At 56.2% G+C, this 20,274-nt stretch overlaps 1 protein-coding gene across 2 annotated transcripts in view; it reads left to right on the plus strand.

Annotated features, from left to right (window-relative positions):
* LOC116937536 (ATP-binding cassette sub-family C member 2-like) overlaps positions 1 to 20,274 on the plus strand; it is a 122,529-nt gene that overhangs the window by 46,419 nt on the left and 55,836 nt on the right. For both annotated transcript variants that reach the window (XM_076054236.1, XM_076054237.1), the window contains 6 exons: positions 10,649 to 10,842; positions 13,312 to 13,489; positions 15,231 to 15,485; positions 17,450 to 17,515; positions 18,830 to 18,967; positions 19,722 to 19,868. In XM_076054236.1, coding sequence (XP_075910351.1) covers positions 10,649 to 10,842; positions 13,312 to 13,489; positions 15,231 to 15,485; positions 17,450 to 17,515; positions 18,830 to 18,967; positions 19,722 to 19,868 — 978 coding nt within the window. The remainder of the gene's footprint in view (positions 1 to 10,648; positions 10,843 to 13,311; positions 13,490 to 15,230; positions 15,486 to 17,449; positions 17,516 to 18,829; positions 18,968 to 19,721; positions 19,869 to 20,274) is intronic.

The following is a 20,274-nucleotide window of genomic DNA, read 5'->3' on the forward strand; positions in this document are numbered from 1 at the left end:
ATGTGGGTCTCTATGGGTCTATGTGGGTCTATGTGGGTCTCTATGGGTTCCGGTGGGTCTCTGAGGGTCTCTATGGGTCTCTGTGGGTCTATGTGGGTCTATGTGGGTCTATACGAGTCTCTGGGTCCCTGTGGGTCTCTATTGGTTTCTATGGGTCTCTGTGGGTCTATGTGGGTCTATGTGGGTCTATACGAATCTCTGGATCTCTATGTGTCTCTATGTGTCTCTATGGGTCTCTATGGGTCTCTGTGGGTCTCTGTGGGTCTCTATGGGTCTCTGTGGGTCTCTGTGGGTCTATGTGGGTCTCTATGGGTCTATGTGGGTCTCTATGGGTCTTTGTGGGTCTATACGAGTCTCTGGATCCCTGTGGGTCTCTATGGGTCTCTATGGGTCTCTGTGGGTCTCTGTGGGTCTATGTGGGTCTCTATGGGTCGCTGTGAGTCTATGTGGGTCTATACGAGTCTCTGGATACCTGTGGGTCTCTATGGGTCTCTATGGGTCTCTGTGGGTCTCTGTGGGTCTATGTGGGTCTATGTGGGTCTCTATGGGTCTCATTGGGTCGCTGTGAGTCTATGTGGGTCTATACGAGTCTCTGGATCCCTGTGGGTCTCTATGGGTCGCTATGGGTCTCTGTGCGTCTATGTGGGTCTATACGAGTCTCTGGGTCGCTGTGGGTCTCTATGGGTCTCTGTGGGTTTCTGTGGGTCTATGTGGGTCTATTTGGGTCTTTGTGGGTCTCTATGGGTCTATGTGGGTCTATGTGGGTCTCTATGGGTCTATGTGGGTCTATGTTGGTCTATACGAGTCTCTGGATCCCTGTGGGTCTCTATCTGTCTCTACGGGTCTCTATGGGTCTCTGTGGGTCTATGTGGGTCTATGTGGGTCTGTATGGGTCTCTATGGGTCTCTATGGGTCTCTGTGGGTCTATGTGAGTCTATACGAGTCTCTGGATCCCTGTGGATCTCTATGGGTCTCTGTGGGTCTCTATGGGTCTTTGTGGGTCTTTGTGGGTCTCTATGGGTTCCGGTGGGTCTCTGTGGGTCTCTATGGGTCTCTGTGGGTCTATGTGGGTCTATGTGGGTCTATACGAGTCTCTGGGTCCCTGTGGGTCTCTATTGGTTTCTATGGGTCTCTGTGGGTCTATGTGGGTCTATGTGGGTCTATACGAATGTCTGGATCTCTATGTGTCTCTATGGGTCTCTATGGGTCTCTGTGGGTCTATGTTGGTCTATACGAGTCTCTGGATCCCTGTGGGTCTCTTTGGGTCTCTATGGGTCTCTGTGGGTCTCTGTGGGTCTCTGTGGGTCTCTATGGGTCTCTGTGGGTCTCTGTGGGTCTATGTGTGTCTCTATGGGTCTATGTGGGTCTCTATGGGTCTATGTGGGTCTATACGAGTCTCTGGATCCCTGTGGGTCTCTATGGGTCTCTATGGGTCTCTGTGGGTCTCTGTGGGTCTATGTGGGTCTATGTGGGTCTCTATGGGTCGCTTTGAGTCTATGTTGGTCTATACGAGTCTCTGGATCCCTGTGGGTCTCTGTGGGTCTCTGTGGGTCTATGTGGGTCTCTGTGGGTCTCTGTGGGTCTCTATGGGTCTCTGTGGGTCTCTGTGGGTCTATGTGTGTCTCTATGGGTCTATGTGGGTCTCTATGGGTCTATGTGGGTCTATACGAGTCTCTGGATCCCTGTGGGTCTCTATGGGTCTCTGTGGGTCTCTGTGGGTCTATGTGGGTCTATGTGGGTCTCTATGGGTCTCATTGGGTCGCTGTGAGTCTATGTGGGTCTATACGAGTCTCTGGATCCCTGTGGGTCTCTATGGGTCTCTATGGGTCTCTGTGGGTCTCTGTGGGTCTATGTGGGTCTATGTGGGTCTCTATGGGTCTATGTGGGTCTCTATGGGTCTATGTGGGTCTATACGAGTCTCTGGATCCCTGTGGGTCTCTATGGGTCTCTATGGGTCTCTGTGGGTCTCTGTGGGTCTATGTGTGTCTATGTGGGTCTATGTGGGTCTCTATGGGTCTCTATGGGTTGCTGTGAGTCTATGTGGGTCTATACGAGTCTCTGGATACCTGTGGGTCTCTATGGGTCTCTATGAGTCTCTATGGATCGATGTGGGTCTATGTGGGTCTATACGAGTCTCTGGATCCCTGTGGGTCTCTATGGGTCTCTATGGATCTCTGTGGGTCTCTATGGGTCTTTGTGGGTCTATGTGGATCTATGTGGGTCTCTGTGGGTCTATACGAGTCTCTGGATCTCTATGGGTCTCTATGGGTCTCTATGGGTCTCTGTGGGTCTATGTGGGTCTATACGAGTCTCTGGATCCCTGTGCGTCTCTGTGGGTCTATGTGGGTCTATCTGGGTCTCTGTGGGTCTATATGGGTCTCTATGGGTCTATGTGTGTCTATGTGGGTCTATGCGGGTCTATGTGGGTATATACGAATCTCTGGATCCCTGTGGGTCTCTATGGGTCTCTGTGGGTCTCTGTGAGTCTATGTGGGTCTATGTGGGTATATACGAGTCTCTGGATCCCTGTGGGTCTCTATGGGTCTCTGTGGGTCTCTGTGAGTCTATGTGCATCTATGTGGGTCTATACGAGTCTCTGGATCCCTGTGGGTCTCTATGAATCTCTATGTGTCTCTATGGGTCTCTTCCTTCCAACATTATTAAGCTACAGAGAGCTGTGCTGCACTTTTAACTCATCGTCGACATGAACAAACCCATTTGTTTAGAACTGCTGCTTCTGTTGTTGTTATTGTTGCTTAGCTTGTTGTCCTTCCTCCCGCGCCTCTGATTAGCAACGGTTGGCTCCGTACGGTGCGAAAGAAGTTAAACGTGCATCGAGGTGGCGGGGGGTTGCCGTCGGGTTAGGCAGGAGACTGAGGTGAGGTCGGGGGATCAAGGACTCCTCAAAGTGCACCTAGCCTGGCACCAGCGCCAACTTCGCACTGCGGTTCTGCGACCAACGCCCTTCCACTCTTTCTTCGTGTCTCCGAACGCTGGGGGGGGGGAGGGGTCAACCCCTCTGCATTCTGCGTTTCACCTTCTGACGAGTTTCACTCGTTGAGCGTGGCGTGATGATGACGGCGTGCCGTTTGTGTGCCACGTGCCCACGTGCAACACAACTCGCGTGCGGTGCCACGTGCCCACGTGCAACACAACACGCGTGCGGTGCCACGTGCCCACGTGCAACACAACACGCGTGCAGTGCCACGTGCCCACGTGACTCTGCATCGACATCGGCTCCCGTGCTATTGCTGCCGGCTGCGAGAAAAGTGGTTCAAAAGTCAAAAGTCTCTCTCTGTCTCTCTTTCTGTCTCTCTCTCTGTCTCGCTTATGTGTCTCTCTTTCTGTCTATCTCTCTGTCTTTCTCTGTCTCTCTTCAACTCTCTCTGTCTCTCTCTATCTCTCTCTGTCTCTCTCTGTCTCTCTCTCTCTCCATCTCTCTTATGTGTCTCTCTTTCTGTCTATCTCTGTGTCTTTCTCTGTCTCTCTCCAACTCTCTCTGTCTCTCTCTATCTGTCTCTCTGTCCCTCTCTCCGTCTCTCTCTGTCTCTCTCTGTCTCTTTCTCTCTCTCTCTCTGTCTCTCTCTCATCTCTCTCTGTCTCTCTCTCCGTCTCTCTCTGTCCCTCTCTCCGTCTCTCTCTGTCTCTCTCTCTCTCCATCTCTCTCCGTCTCTCTCTCTCTCTCTGAAGCTGGAGGCGCCGGGGGATGGTGGCAACCCTCCCACCCTCCTCCTCCTTTCGGAGTTGTGCGTCTCCTGTACGCAGCCCCCTGGCCACAGCGACTCCGGCAAGCTACTGAAGCTCCGAGGCTGCAGGAACTTGCCCCTGAAGAGCGCCCCGGACAAAGCGCTCCACACGTGGCTGTGTCAAGGCGCTGCGTTCCCGGGACCTGTCCGACCTACCGACACAAAACAGAGAGACCATTTCTCTCCCCTCATTGTGGCCGCCCCCCAGTGGAAACAAATGTACAAAGTCTCCCGTAGCCAAACGCTGCGGTGACCTCCGGTGGAGGTTGGCACACTGCACGTTGCCATCAGCCGTGTGGCTCAGCCGAATCTCGCCAGGGGTAACAGACTTGGTGCATCTCCTGCAGTGCCAGGGAGGATCTGCCCCACCGGTACTTACACTGCCAGCGGCTCAAACCAATGTTCCGTCTTTTGGGGGACCTCTTCAGGAAACTGGGGGTGCCCTTCTACAGCAGCAGCTTCGTATATGGGGTGGTGCCTTACCTGGCTAACAAGCGCCATGACCTCGCCAACTTCGCCTGTGCTCAGGCGAAGTTGGCGGTGTACAGAACGAGGAAGAAGACGCTGCAAGGTGACACTGACGGCTGCTCTGGGCTGCTTCCAGTGTTCAGGTTCCTGCTCAAGGCGCGGCTCCGGCTGGAGCACGCCACGTGACACAGCCACGTGTCGGTGATGTGCAGCGCGTCTTGGTCTAACGCTGGGGAGCCGGACAAGCCCCTCTCTGTACCAGCGTGGACGGCACCCCCCACGTGTTCACCTTCTGAAGCGCTCGCTCGTCACCGTGACGTGCGCGATGACCACCACCACCACGTGACTTTAATTTCGTGTTGTGCGTGGCGCATTTAGCGCCACAGCGCGTGGATTCATAGTATTTGTGTTGCTGGTGACTGTATTTCGTTTCGACTGTATTTCGTATCGCAATCGCCTCCAGTGCTGTTGCTGCTGGTGGCAACGAAAGTTGTTTAAAAAGTCTCTCTTCTTTCACTCTCCGTCTCTCTCTCTCTCTGTCTCCCATTGCATGCTGGGAAGAGGGTCTGTCTTTCCGTGCTCCAAGCGTTCCCATTACCTGCAAGTGAGGACCTAGTTTTTCATATGCCACCTAGCCTCGCCTGAGAGAGTTTTTTTGGGTACTTCCAGGCGAACTCTTTGAGCTCCATCGAGTGCTCACCATCTCTCTTCCGGCTCTGTGAGTGCCTCCAACAACGCTGGGTCGTGCTGGCTCCCACCTCTGTACCCTTTACTCCTCCTAAGACACTCGTCACTCGGCAGGCCTGTGGGCTGATCTCAGCACCCTTCCTCCCCCCTCTGTTACACCCGACCTATGTTCTGCTTCATTGCAAACATGGTAATTGCCCCTCTTTCTCACTCCTCTCCCCCTCTGCTCATTATCACCTTTTCCTTTCTTTGCTGTTGTTTTCCCCCGGCCCCTGCAGTACCCATCACACCGCGGGACGCTCGTGAAAACACCTCTCACTGCCTCCCCCAACCCCCCCTTCTCTCTCCTAATGCCACCCTGTGCCTCCCTCGATCCCACTTTCTTTTCCATCCAAGTCTTGTCGTCTTTTTCTCTCTCCTTCAATTCGTGCAGCTAAGGCATATATTTAGGCGGTTTATCGATTGATAGAAGTGATTTAGTTACTGACAACGCCACGCCATGCTATGCCGGAGGTTCCTTTCTCTTCTCAGTCCCCCCCCCCCAACACGGACTCTTCTGCTTCCCGCCGCCTGAGATGGAGGTGGGCGACGTGATCGCCGCCGCTGGACGGCGTGTGGGGAAGCAACCGCGGCTCGCGTGAACCACGGCTACGTGGTCCTCCTCGCCAACGCGGAGACGGTGGCGCGTGTCATCGCCACGGGGCTCGCCTTTAAGGGGGGAGATTTTCGTGCAATGCGCGCGCCTGTCTCTCTCCTCCAACCCGGGCGACAAGCGCTCCTCTCCAACGCGCCCCGAACTTTTCTCAAAACTGCCGACCTACAACGAGACCTTGAGCGGTTAGGCAAAGCTGCGTCGTTGCGCTGCCCGTGCGCACACGGGACCCTGAACCGGCGCACGTCTTGTCGTTTCAGAGACAAACTTTAGCGACTTTAAACGCCAACGGCACGGAACGTAGCGTGGATTTGAAGTACGCGACGAAAGGCTACGTCTACACCGTGCACGCGTCCACCGCATTGCCGCGCTGCTGCTTGTGCGGTGGCTTGGGCCATGCCTGTGCAAAGTGCACGGGCAAACCAAAAATTAAAAATAAAGACGTGCAGCCTGCAACGAACCTCACAGCTGCAGCGCCAGCAGCAGCCGCCACAGCCTCAGCAGCGCCGGCAGAGGCAGCAGCTGCAGCACCAGGAGCAACAGAAGCAGCAGCAGCAGCAGCCGCAGCAGCCTGTGTAGTGGCAGCAGCAGCAGCTGCAACAGCAGCAGCAGCCACCGCAGCCTCAGCAGCAGCAGCCACCACAGCACGAGCGCCAGCTGTTGCAGCAGCAGGCCGCTGACTCGGCGGCCGGTCGCGCAATCCCACAGACCGACGACGAGGATGAAGACGGCTTCACCCCTCGTCACTTCGCGCAAGCGCAGGGTGAAGCCCGGGCCCGGCGGAGGAGGCCACGCGGCCCCTGACGCTAAGCGCGCGGCCACCGCCGATCACGAACCCTACCCAAAGGTGGCAGAGCAGGACGAGCAACGCCCCCCAGTGAGCTCTGTCCTAGACGGCTCTGTAGGGGGTGAATATGAAGACACGCTCGATGGGGACCCGCCTGAGGACAGCATGGTGAGTAAAGTGCTGCCGCCACCCCCACCGCCAACGCCGCACGCTGCCTCAGCATCCTCGGGGCAAGGGGAACCACCAGCCGGTGCAGCGCCTAAAAGCACCACGCTGTAGGAAGGCGACGAAGGCCGGCTCACCTCACCCGAAGGGAGAGCAACAGAACCTCCACTACCAGAGGGCAGCCACCCCCTGTTCCCGACGGGGCCCTGCCATCACCAACCGTAAACGAGGTTTCTGCGTAGTCGCAGTTTGACGAGCTGGAGGACTCTGACGACGAGGTGTCGGAGACCGAAGGAGAGGACGACGTGAGTAAGCTCAGCTACTCGCAAGTCAACGGCGAGTGCGAATATTCACCTGGGGACATCCACAGCTTCCTAGAGCAAACTTTCAGGAAGCGTAAAGTCAGAGTCAGGGCCTTTTTCCCTGACCTCACCGCTTTCCTCAAGGCGTCCCAACAAATTTTCCGCAACTGCGACAGGTTTGGTTTCACGACACAGCAATAATATCGCCTAAAAGCGTTCATGCGCAAGGCGAAGAGGGAGCTTACTTCTGCTCAGAAGTAACCCCACAGCTACTGTTAACACTACCACCACCACCACACAACTACATGATGGTTTCAGCTATTAGGGTTGATGGTCTGAACTGTAACAGCGCTCGCAGCAACAAGAGGTGGGACCAGATCTGCCGCTTTGTCGGGGAACACAAAGCAGATGTGACTCTCCTCCAGGAAACCCACCTTGGCCAGATGCGACTCTCCTCCAGGAAACTCACCTTGACCAGATGTGACTCTCCTCCAGGAAACTCACCTCTACGCCACTCTGGAGGCCCAACGCCAGCCTTTCCTAGGCGGCCGAGGCCTTCTTCAGCCACGCCGAGGACAACCTCGCCGGCGTGGCGATTGTGCTCAGTTCGCGGTTTGCACCAGAGAACGTCTCCTTCAAAGAAATCGTCAAAGGTCACTTGAATTCTGTCGACTTTGTCCCTCAGTAGCTGCAGGCTGAGGTGCTTTAACGTGTACACGCCGAGCAGGACCCCCGAGAGGAAGCTCTTCTTCGGCGCGCTGCGGGACGCGCTCGCGACAGACGACGTGGACGACGCAGCTCACCGTCGTGGGGGGAGACTTCAACTGCACCCTCGACCCGGCTCTCACCGCCAAACCTCGCCCTGAATCCGCACAGCCGCTAGATGACCTCGTGCGGAGGCTGGATCTGCGTGACGTGCGGCGACCGCAGCATCCGGCCCAGCGGCAGTACTCCTGGTGCTGCTGCGGCCCTCAAGGCAGGATAAGCCTTGGCAGGCTCGACCGACTGTACGTCAATGCCAGCGGCGTTCACCTGCTCGGGGACAGTAAAATCGTTGCCTCCGGGTTTTCCCAGAGCGGTGCAGCACAGCGCCTACTGGAGACTCAACGTACAGCTGCTTGATGACACCGACTTCAGGGAAACCTTCAAAGCCTTTTGGGCTCAGTGGCTGCCTGCCAAAGGAAGCTTCAGCTCTCACAAGCCGTGGTGGGACAACACAAAGGTGCAGGTCAGGGGCTCTCTGTCAGCAGTTCATGAGCCAGCACGCCGCCGCCAAGAACGAGGTGGCGCGCCAACTGCTGAACGAGCTGCTGGCGCTTGAGGCGGAGCTGAGCTCATCCCACGACACACAGCAGGTTGAGACGCTACTGGAGAAGCAGTGGCTTTTCAGGTCCATCACGGACGAGCAGGCACTTCGTGCTTTTGTGTGCAAAAAGATGCAGCACCTGTCGCAGATTGACTCTCCCTCTAAGTTTTTCTTCCGCTTAAACAAAGCACCGGCCAACAACAACAAAATTCCCAGTTTGCGAACCCCAGATGGACAAACAGCCACATCTGAGAGCGAGATCGCCAAGACCGTCAGAGATTTCTACTCGCAACTTTTCACCGCTGAAACCATACACGACGAGGCTGTCCAGGAGCTACTGGACGGGGGCCCTACCTTAGGAGCCCCCGAGCGGGATCGTCTGGACAGCCCCGTCACCCCGCAGGAGCTCCACACCGCTGTGAAAGGGCTCGCGGCTGGTAAAGCCCCGGGGATTGACGGCCTGCCGGTTGAGTTTTGCGCGTTCTTCTGGGATGAGGTTGGCCCTCCAACTGCTACAATTGGTGACGGAGAGCCTTGCAGAAGGGTGAACTCCCACAGAGCTGCAAGAGGGCGGTGGTCTCCCTGCTGCCTAAGAAGGGGGACCTGCGCCTCCTCGTGAACTGGCGACCCGCGTCCCTCTTGTGCGCTGACTACAAATCTTCTCCAAGGTGCTAGCAAACTGTCTCAAGACAGTGCTGGGTCAGCTGATCCTGCCGGAACAGTGGTATTGCATCCCCGGCTGGTGCATATACGACAACATCGGTTCGGTCAGAGACGTAATCTCTCTTGCAGAAGCACACAACATGGACTTGGGTCTCCTCTTCTTAGATCAGGAGAAGGCCTTTGACAGGGCGAGTCACGAGCACCGTGGACAAACTCCTAACGTCACTCGGTTTCGGCCAGGCCTTCATCTCGCACGTGAGGCTCCAGTACACGCGGGCACATCCAGCCTCACGAAGATAAACCAGCGGCTCGGCGTTCCCCTTTCCCTGTGACGAGGGCGGTCAGACGGGGATGCCCCCTCTCGGGGCTGCTGTACACCCTGTCCATTGAGCCACTGCTACGCGACCTAAGACGAAATCTGTCTGGCCTCAAAGTTCCGGGACCTGAGAACGCGATCGTCAGGCTCTCGGCTTACACAGACGATGACGTGATGCGTCGTGCTCAATGACGTCCGTGACGTCTCCACGCTCTGTTAGGCGGTTGCAGTGCACGAGAGGGCCTCCTCCGCCAGGGTCAACTGGGCCAAGTGCGAGGCCCCCTCTGTGTTTGAGGTCACAAGGCGGCGTTCGTTCTGTGCTCCTCCCAGGAGGAGTCAGTTGGCAGGCCGACGGAGTCAAGTAGTTGGGGGTTTACCTGGGGAAACCACGTGACGTCGCTCTGAACAACTGAACAAAGCTGGCCGACACAATCGAGGCTAAATTACTGACATGGGCACCATGCCTCGCTCCGCAGATGTCATTCAGGGGCCGAGTGCTCGTCGTTAACACACTGGCTGCATCCGTGCTGTGGCACAAGACCAAGGCCCTCCAGCCTCCTGCTTGGCTACTCACCAGAGTCAACCGCTCACTCGCGCACTTCGTCTGGCACGGGAAACACCGGCTCAGGCCGGGCGTTCTCTGCCTGCCGGTGGGCGAGGGCGGCCAGGGTCTAGTGGACGTCGCCGCCAGGGTCACGAGCTTCAGGCTCGTGGCAGTCAGGCGGCTGCTGTACGACCAGGAGGAGCTACCCTGGAGGTCGCCGGCCCTCGCCCTGCTGAGGAATGCAGGGGGGTGCCTGGGGTACGGACAGGAGCTCTTCCTGATGGACCTGAGCCTGGTCGACTACACGAGGCTGCCGGGTTATCACTGGAGCCTCTTGGACGCGTGGCGGAGCTTCGAGTGGAGCGGAACGCTCACGTCCTACGACCTCGCGCGGTTCCTGAACGAGCCCCTCGTTCTGCAACGGCCTCTTCCAGGGGATCAGAGGAGAGAGGACCCTGGCTCAACGCCTCACATCGGCAGGGCTGCGGACAGTCTTCCACCTCGTGCAGGCCCCCACCAGCCCGAGTGGAAGACCGCAGCTGAGATCGCCAGCACCGCTAGGGGACTCCGCTCCACGAGAAGCTGCTGCGGGACGTCGCTCCGTGCCATGAAGAAGCTGCGCCTGAAGCTGGAGGCACCGGCGGATGGTGGCGGACCTCCCCCCCCCCCCCCTCGAATGCTGGGGAGTCGGAAAAGCCCTCTGTACCGACGTGGACGGCACTCCCACGTTCACCTTCTGAAGCGCTCGCTCGTTGCCGTGAATGGTGCGACGACCACCACCACTACCACCACGTGACTTTCATTTTGTGTTGCGTGCAGCGCATTTAGAGCCACAGCGCCTTTGGTTTTTATTGTGTTTTTTGCTGCTGGTGACTTTGTGTGTTTCGTATAGAAATCGCCTCCAGTGCTGTTGCTGCTGGCGGCAATAAAAGTTGTTTAAAAGTCAAAGTCTGTCTCTCTCTGTCTCTCTCTCTCTCTATCTCTGTCTCTTTCTTTCACGTTGTTGCGCAAGGAGCCATTCGGCGAGCCTGATGTGGGCTACAGATCAGGAGGAGGTGGCGATGATGATGCTGGTGGTGGTGGTGCAGGGAGGAAACCATCTCTCTTCAGGGCCATGCTGCGCACCTACAGGAGGCCTCTGATCGAGAGTGCGATCTTCAAGCTGATCTACGACCTCCTGGTGTTCGTGAATCCCCAGGTCCTCAAGTAAGAGGCCGTGCCCCGAACGTGGCCAAACCATCACGGTCACCGTAGTCTCACTATCTGTGTCTGTCTCTCTGTTTCTCTCATTCTCTGTCTCTCTGTTCATCTCTGTCTCACTCTCTGTGTTGCTTTCTCTGTTTCTCTCATTCTCTGTTTTGCTCTGTCTCACTAACTGTGTGTCTCTCTTTGACTCTGTTCTGTTTTGCGTTGTCTCACTCTGTCTCTCTCCACTGTGTATCTCTGTCTCACTCTGTGTCTCTCTCTCTCTCTCTGTCTCTCCTTCTCTGTTTTGCTCTGCTTCAGTCTATGTGTCTTTCCCTGTCTCTTTGTTCCTCTCTGTCTCAATGTCTGTGTCTCTGCGTGTTTCTCTGTCTCTCTCCTTCTCTATATCTCTCTGTCTCACTCTCTGCGTCTCTTTCCTTCCCTCTGTTTCTATCTGTCTCACTCTCTGCGTCTCTGTGCCTCTCTCTGTCTCAATTTCTATCTGTCGTTGTCCGTATCTCTCTCTCTCATTCACTACCTGTATATCTCTTTGGCTGTCTCTGTCTCACTGTGTCTCACTCTCTTTCTCTCTCTCTCTCTCCGTCTCCTTATCTCCATATCTCTCCATCTCTCTCACTCTCCTTCGAATGCTGGTGGGGGCCGGAAAAGGCCTCTGTACCGGCGTGAACGTCACCCTCCTTGTCACCTTGTCACGTGCTCGCTCATCGGGTGTGGCCTGCGCGATGACGACCACCACCACCACGTGACGTGTTTGTGTCGTGCGTGTCGTGGTTAAAAAGTCAAAAGTTCCTCTCCATCTCTCTGTCCATCTCTCTCTCTCCCCACCTCTCTCCACGGCTGACTCTCTCTCTCCGTCTCTCTCTCTATCTCTCTCTCTCTCTCCGGAGGCCGTGATGGTGGGGAGGATGTCGTGATACACTCACTCATCTTACACTGACTCACTCACACATCATACACTGACTCACACAGCATACACTCACACAACCATTGACCCATTCACTCATCATACAATGATTCACTCATCATACACTCATAATACGCTGACTCACTCACACATCATACACTCACTCACACTGCCACTGACTCACTCATCTTACACTGACTCACTCACACATCATACACTGACTCACTCACACATCATACACTGACTCACTCACACAGCATACACTGACTCACTCATCATACGCTGACTCACTCACACATCATACACTCACACAACCACTGACCCATTCACTCATCATACAATGATTCACACATCATACACTCACTCACACAGCCACTGACTCACACATCATACACTGACTCACTTATCATACGCTGACTCACACATCATACACTCACTACCATTGACTCACTCACACATTACACACGGGGAGTGTCATGCTAACAGATATGTCTGCAAGTTTGTTCGTACATGTTATGTATATCGTTTATTGTTAAATTTGAATCAAGGTTCCTATGATTACTGTTGTTACATTGTATTGTATAGCTTTATTTTGGTGATTTCTAAAACATATGGTTAAGCCATGTTTATTGCAGAAGTGCGGAGTTGGCCTGATAACTTTAATCTAAATTGTCTTATGGTTGTTATTGTTTGTATTGCATCACACTGGGATTTTTGCGCACAGCGTTGAAATACGGTATTTTTTTTCTGAAAGATTTGCTGGTTTATCCCAGGATGTTTCTGTTGTGCGTCGTCGCTTCAAGATGTTTCTCTGTTCATGTTTTGTTTGTTGCGGTTGCACCCGACTCAAGAGCCGCATGGCTCACAGGGCTATACCAACATAAATGAAACTTGAAAACTCTCTATCTCTCTCCGTCTCTATCTCTCTCTATCTTTATCTCCATCTCTCTCTCTCCATCTCTCTCTCCGTTTCTCCCCCTCTCTCTCCATCTTTCGCTCCATCTTTCTCCATCTGTCTCTCTCCCTGTCTCACTCTCTCCGTCTCTCCCCCTCTCTCTCCATCGATCTCTCTCCCTGTCTCACTCTCTCCATCTCTCCCCCTCTCTCTCCATCTATCTCTCTCTCTCCCTGTCTCACTCTCTCCGTCTCTCCCCCTCTCTCTCCATCTATCTCTCTCCCTGTCTCACTCTCTCCGTCTCTCCCCCTCTCTCTCCATCTATCTCTCTGCCTGTCTCACTCTCCCCGTCTCTCCCCCTCTCTCTCCATCTATCTCTCTCCCTGTCTCACTCTCCCCGTCTCTCACCCTCTCTCTCCATCTATCTCTCTCCCTGTCTCACTCTCTCCGTCTCTCCCCCTCTCTCTCCATCTTTCGCTCCATCTTTCTCCATCTGTCTCTCTCCCTGTCTCCGTCTCTCCGTCTCTCCCCCTCTCTCTCCATCGATCTCTCTCCCTGTCTCACTCTCTCCATCTCTCCCCTCTCTCTCCATCTTTCGCTCCATCTTTCTCCATCCGTCTCTCTCCCTCTCTCCGTCTCTCCGTCTCTCTCCCTCCCTCTCTCTGGACAGAGCGATGATCTCCTTCACGGACGACCCGCGCATCTACGAGTGGAAGGGCTACGTCTACGCCGTGGTGCTCCTTCTCACCGCTCTGCTGCAGTCCGTACTGCAGCAGCAGTACTTCCTGCGCTGCTTCCTCATCGGCATGCGCGTGCGGTCCGCCACCATCGGACTCATCTACCAGAAGGTAGCCCCCCACCACTGCCACCCACCACCCCGGCACCCACCCCACTCGCCTCGCCTCCCCCCCCCGCTACTCGCCAGCCACCCACCACCACCCTATCACCCCCCCCCCCACTCACCTCGCCCCAACCACTCACCACCATATTCTCCCCACCATTCACCTGGCCTGCCCCACTCTATTCCCCCCCACCATTCACATTGCCCCACAACCCTATCCCCCCCCACCACCCTATCTTCCCACCCCCATATCCCCCACCCATTCACATCGCCCCCCTCCCCTACTCTATCAACTCACCCACCCACCACTCATCCACCCACCCACCCACCCACCACTCATCCACCTATGTATGTTGAAGGTTTTTCGCACCACACGTATCAAACCTACTAACTCATTCACCCACCCAACAACTCCTTCCCCCACCAAATCAACTAACCCACCCACCAACTCACCCACCCCATCAACTCAGCCACCCATCCACCCACTCACCGACCCACTAACCCACCCACCACTCATCCACCTACCAACTCACCCACCCACTCACCCACCCACTAACCCATCCATCTACCCACTGCTCATCCACCAATGTATGTTGAACTTCTTATGCACCGTGCGTAGCCAACCTACTCACCCACCCACCCACCAACTCACCCACCTACTAACTCGCCCACCAGCTCACACAGACATCCAGCCACCACTCAACCACTTACTAACTCACCCACCCACCTATTCACCCATCCAGCCGTATACATATCCACGCGTGCGTGCCGTTCCGGCCTTCCCAGTCGCGGCGACTCGCTACCACTATCAGCACTTGCCCTGACAGCCTCTCAGAGGCTACACGGTGGGGAGAGATCTGTGTCTTTGTGTACCCCTCCCCCACTCCAGGGCCGTATCATCCAATAGGCTACATTAGGCAAAGGGCCTGCGAATAAAAATAATAGCCGGCCACGTTGTTTGTTGTTGCCGATGAACATGAAGGGCATCCTTTTTAAAGCGGCGTCGTCCGACGTGATGATCATGGCAACAGAAACGTTGTTTGGGAAGAATGAATGAGCAGAGGTTTTACCCCTTTCTGGCAACGAAACAGGGGTTGTGTTAAGATGTTCAAACACCAAGTGGATTCGACCTTGTGCCAGGAATCACGTTGCCGCATTAACCACGCACTGCCCTTGTTGTGAACACGCGAACACACATTGTTGTGATGTTAATAACATAATATTATATTGTAATAATATAAACATTGCTGTGATAATATAATAATAATACTATTAATATATGGGCATTGTCTTTGCAACTGATTTAGGTCCTTCGCTCAGTGCCCCCGACCGTTCGTTAGAGGCTACAGCGTGGCCGAGATATCTCTTCGTCTTTGATGCACCCCCTCCTACCCACCTCGCAACGGCAACAAAGATCCCCCCGTATAGCCTTAGCCGACGGCTCGGGCAAGCCGCTGTTCAGGAGCAACTCGCGGAGGCCGCAACGGCACACGAGGTGGTGGGCGGGTTGGGCCCCACGCCCTAAAGGCCTTCGTCTCCCCCAGCGGCGACGTCTGCACATCGCACCAGCTGCTCATTTGTGGCCGAGTCGACCTGGGCGAGGCGCGGGGACCGGCTCAGATAATCGCCACCGGTGGTGTCGGCCGTGAGGAGCGGGAACCGAAGCCGGGTCGCCGGTTTCGTGGCACGGCGCTAACCGCTGCGCCACCGCTCCCCCGCCCGTACCACCCACCCGCCCGCCCCGCCAGTCGCTGACCATCTCCAACGGCGCGCGCAAGCGCTGCACCGCTGGCGAGACGGTGAACCTCATGTCGGCCGACGCGCAGCGCTTCATGGACGTGGCGCCCTTCCTCCACCTGGTGTGGTCGGCGCCACTGCAGATCGCCCTGTCACTCGCCTTCCTGTGGGCTGAGCTGGGGCCCGCCTCGCTGGCGGGGCTCGCCGTCATGGTGCTGGTGGTGCCCGTGAACGCTCTGCTCGCCACGCGCTCCCACCTGCTGCAGGTGGGAGCGCGTGGCGGCGGACAGATGGGGGTGGGAGATTTGGTTTGGGTGGAGGGAGGGGGGAGGTGAGGGGGGGGGTGAGCGGAGAGTCATCGGAATCCGAAGAGCTGTGAAGCCGTTCGCTCTGTCATCCGCCAGCCCCTGACGTAGATCCCCACAATTCCTCTGGTAGAGGGAGAGGGAGGCGGGGTGGGGGTAGGGGAGGAGAGGGTGGGGGAAGAGTTGGAAACACAAAGCCCAGAATTGGGATCTGTGTTTATACTCCACCAACCCCCTACCAAGATCCCCACAACCTCCCCCCACGGTATAGGGAGGTGGGTGGAGGGGGGGGGGGGATGGGGGGATGGGGGGGAGGGGAGATTTTTTTGGGGGGGGGGCGGTTGTGGGGTAAGAGTTTGAATCTGATGAGCGATGAAGCTCTTTAACACCGATGTCAAGTCGGGCGGTGTGTGGGGTCATCCTTACCCGTCTCTCCGTCACCCACCAACCCCCTACATAGACGACGGCCCCCACACTCACCCGTGTCGCCTCGAGTGGACTGTCGGGTGGCACGTGCTGTTAGCAGCAGCAGCAGCCTGTGAAGGTCGGCACTGCCGCTAACGAGGGGGTGGGTGGCCAGCACCACGCCCGGCCGCCTTTGTCTCCCCAGCGGCGATGTTTGTTTATTCAACTCAGCACCGGGTACCCATTTGAAGGCTGAGTCGACCTGGGTGGAGGACGCGCACGACCCATGTTCTGATAAATCGTCACGGGTGGTGTTGGTGTCCGTGAGCGGGAATCGAACTGGGATTCAGGGCCGGGGTTCGGAGCGTGCGTGCGTGTGGAACGCACGAGAGAGAGAGAGACATGGGGAGAGAGAGGCATCGCAGGGTGGCATAGAGACCTGTAGACTCACACAGAGACCCGTAGACTCACACAGAGACCCGTAGACTCATACCGAGACCCATAGACTCACACAGAGACCCGTAGGCTCACACAGAGACCCATAGACTCACACAAAGGCCCAGACTCACACAGAGACCCATAACCTCACACAGAGACCCATAGACTCACACCGAGACCCATAGACTCACACAGAGACCCATAGACTCACACAGAGACCCATAGACTCACACAAAGACCCATGGACTTACACAGAGACCCATAGACTCACACAAAGGCCCAGACTCACACAGAGACCCATAGCCTCACACAGAGACCCATAGACTCACACCGAGACCCATAGACTCACACAGAGACCCATAGACTCACACAGAGAACCATAGACTCACAGAAAGGCCCAGACTCACACAGAGGCCCATAGACTCACACAAAGGCCCAGACTCACACAGAGACTTATAGACTCACACAAAGAACCATAGGCTTACACAGAAACACATAGACTCACACAAAGGCCCATAGACTCACACAAAGACTCGTAGTCTCACACAGCGACCCATAGACTCACACAAAGGCCCAGACTCACACAGAGACCAATGGACTCAGACAAAGACCCATACACTTACACAGAGACCAATGGACTCACACATAGACCCATAGACTCACACAGAAACTCACAGAGGAAACCATAGATTCACTCAGAGACCCATAGATTCACACAAAGACCCAGACTCACACAGAAACCAATAGACTCACGCATAAACCCATAGACTCACACAGAGACCCGTAGACTCACATGTAAATCATAGATTCACTCAGAGACCCATAGCCTCACACAAAGGCCCACATAGAGACACGTAGACTCGCATATAAATCATAGATTCACTCAGAGACCCATAGCCTCACACAAAGGCCCACATAGAGACACGTAGACTCGCATATAATCCCATAGACGTGAAAACCCCGTTATAACACCGTGGTGACAACATGATGACCCATTGACGACATCGTGATAACCCCGTGGTGACCCCGCTATGACCCCGTGATGACCCCCGTGATGACCCCGTGACCCTTGCTGCCTTCAGATGCAAAACATGAAGGTGAAGGATGAGCGCATCAAGCTGATGAACGAGATCCTGAACGGAATCAAGGTGAGTGACTGTGCGTGTGTGTCAGTGTGTGTGTGTCAGTGTGTGTTTAACAGCAGAGGTCTCACTCGGAATAAGTCGACCGGCAATATCTTTTCATTGGTTGCGTAACGCTGTGTGGAAGCTACCTGGTCTGTCGCTCCGCACGAAGCTTCAGGTCTTCTCGGCCACGGTCATTCCCTCCCTTCTCTACGCTTGCGAAACGTGGACCCCCCTAATGGAACATCTTCGCCGGTTAGAAACATTTAGGCTAGCCTGCCTACGATCCATCCTGGGTTTAACCAGACTGGATTGTGTGAGGAGCTCACAAATCCTTGAAAGATCTGGGCAAGGTCCCATCGGTGAGCTCCTCTGGCGGGCAAGGCTGCGATGGCTGGGTCATGTAGCCCGCATGCCCAGCCACCGCATGCCGAAACAGCTTTTGTTCGGCCGGATTGAGGGGGCTAAGCGGGCGCGGCACGGGCTAGAGAAGAGATGGAGTGATGTGGTACAGGAGGACGTGGAGCTGAGTGGACTTGCCGATGACTGATACCAGCGGTGTCAAGATCGGCCTCTGTGGAGGAGGCTCGTGAAGGACGCTACTGGGCAGTTGGAGGCAGTCGCCCTCCAACAACAACAGAGAGGGCGGAGGAGCGACGCTCACAACAACGAGCGGAGCGCCGGGTGGCTAAAGCACAGCAGATTGGCACAGTAGGGGGCACAGGTGGTGCATCAGCCAGTCATCTCAGTCAGTCGACCCGTGGCACCTGGGTCTGCCCCGTGACCTCCTGCCAGCGGGCGTTCGACACTTCACGTGGCCTCAGGGTGCACATAGCCTGGCACAAGCGTCGTTTTGACGTCACCGCCACTTAGTGGCGAATGGCGGTTGTTGTTGTTGTGTATCAATGTGTGTGTGTCAGTGTGTGTGTCAATGTGTGTGTGTCAGTGTGTGTCAATGAGTGTGTGTGTGTACGTGGTGGTGTAGCGCTACGCTGCGCTATGAACTCGGCGACTCGGGTTCGATTCCCGCTCAGGGCCAACACCGGTGACAATTATCTGAACCGGTCCTGGGCCACCCCTAGGTCGACTCAGCCTCTAATGAGCACCTGGTGCGGTGTGTCGTGAACATCGCCACTGGGGAGACAAAGGCGGCCAGGGGTGGTGTTGGCCACCCACCCCCTCGTGTACCGTTCCGGCCTTCATAAGTGCTGCTCGGTAACAGCACTTGCCCCTGCAGTCTGTTAAGGCTACACGGGGGATCTTTGTCTTTGGAGCGGTGGCATTAGTGGTTAGCGCACCAGCGCTGTGAACCCGGTGACCCCCCTCCCCCCGTCTCAGATCCTCAAGTACTTTGCGTGGGAGCTGTCCTTCGAGGAGATGGTGACGCACATCCGCGGCAGGGAGCTCAGAGTCATGAAGAGTTTCTCCTACCTCACCTCCATCTCCTTCTTCATCTTCGCTCTCACTCCCTTCCTGGTGGGCTCCCTCCCCCCTCTCCCCCTCCCTCCCCCGCTCCCCCCCTCCCTCCCCCCCTCCCTCCCCCCCTCCCTCCCTCCCTCCCTCCCCCCCTCACTCCCTCCCCCCTCCCTCCCCCCTCCCTCCCCCCTCCCTCCCTCCATCCCTCCCCTCCCTCCCTCCCCTACTCCCTGCATCCCTCTCTCCCCCGTGATGGTGGGGATCACAATGACGATCGTGACGACGGTGACCGTGACGATGGTGACCATGACGACGGTGACGACGGTGACGACGGTGACGACAGTGACGACGGTGACCGTGACAACGGTGACCATGACGACGGTGACCATGACGACGGTGACGACGGTGACCGTGACGATGGTGACCATGACGACGGTGACGACGGTGACGACGGTGACGACAGTGACGACGGTGACCGTGACGACGGTGACCATGACGACGGTGACCATGACGACGGTGACGACGGTGACCGTGACGATGGTGACCATGACGACGGTGACGACGGTGACGACGGTGACCATGACGACGGTGACCATGACGACGGTGACCATGACGACGGTGACGACGGTGACCGTGACGATGGTGACCATGACGACGGTGACGACGGTGACGACGGTGACCGTGACGACGGTGACCGTGACGACGGTGACGACAGTGCCGACGGTGACGACGGTGACCGTGACGACGGTGACCGTGACGACGGTGACGACGGTGACGACGTTGACGACGGTAACCGTGACGACGCTGGCGCCAGGTGTCGCTGGCGAGTTTTGGAGTCTACATCGCCGTGGACGAGAGCCACGTGCTGGACGCCCAGAAGGCGTTCACCTCGCTGGCGCTCTTCAACATCATGCGCATCCCCATGGCCATGATCCCGCTTCTCATCTCCTTCCTGGTGCAGGTGGGCGCCGACTCGCTGACTCACTCACACACTCCACACACTCACACACTCACACACTCGACACACTCGACACACTCACACACTCGACACACTCGACACACTCACACACTCACACACTCGACACACTCGACTCACTCACACACTCGACACACTCGACACACTCACACACTCACACACTCACACACTCGACACACTCACACACTCGACACACTCGACTCACTCACACACTCGACACACTCGACACACTCACACACTCACACACTCGACACACTCGACACACTCGACACACTCGACTCACTCACACACTCGACACACTCACACACTCACACACTCACACACTCACACACTCGACACACTCACACACTCGACACACTCGACTCACTCACACACTCGACACACTCGACAC

The sequence above is a fragment of the Petromyzon marinus genome, chromosome 65 (assembly GCF_048934315.1).
Source record: "Petromyzon marinus isolate PM22_M1 ecotype Great Lakes invasive population chromosome 65, UKy_Petmar_22M1.pri1.0, whole genome shotgun sequence".
In the NCBI taxonomy this organism is placed as follows: Eukaryota; Metazoa; Chordata; class Hyperoartia; order Petromyzontiformes; family Petromyzontidae; genus Petromyzon; species Petromyzon marinus.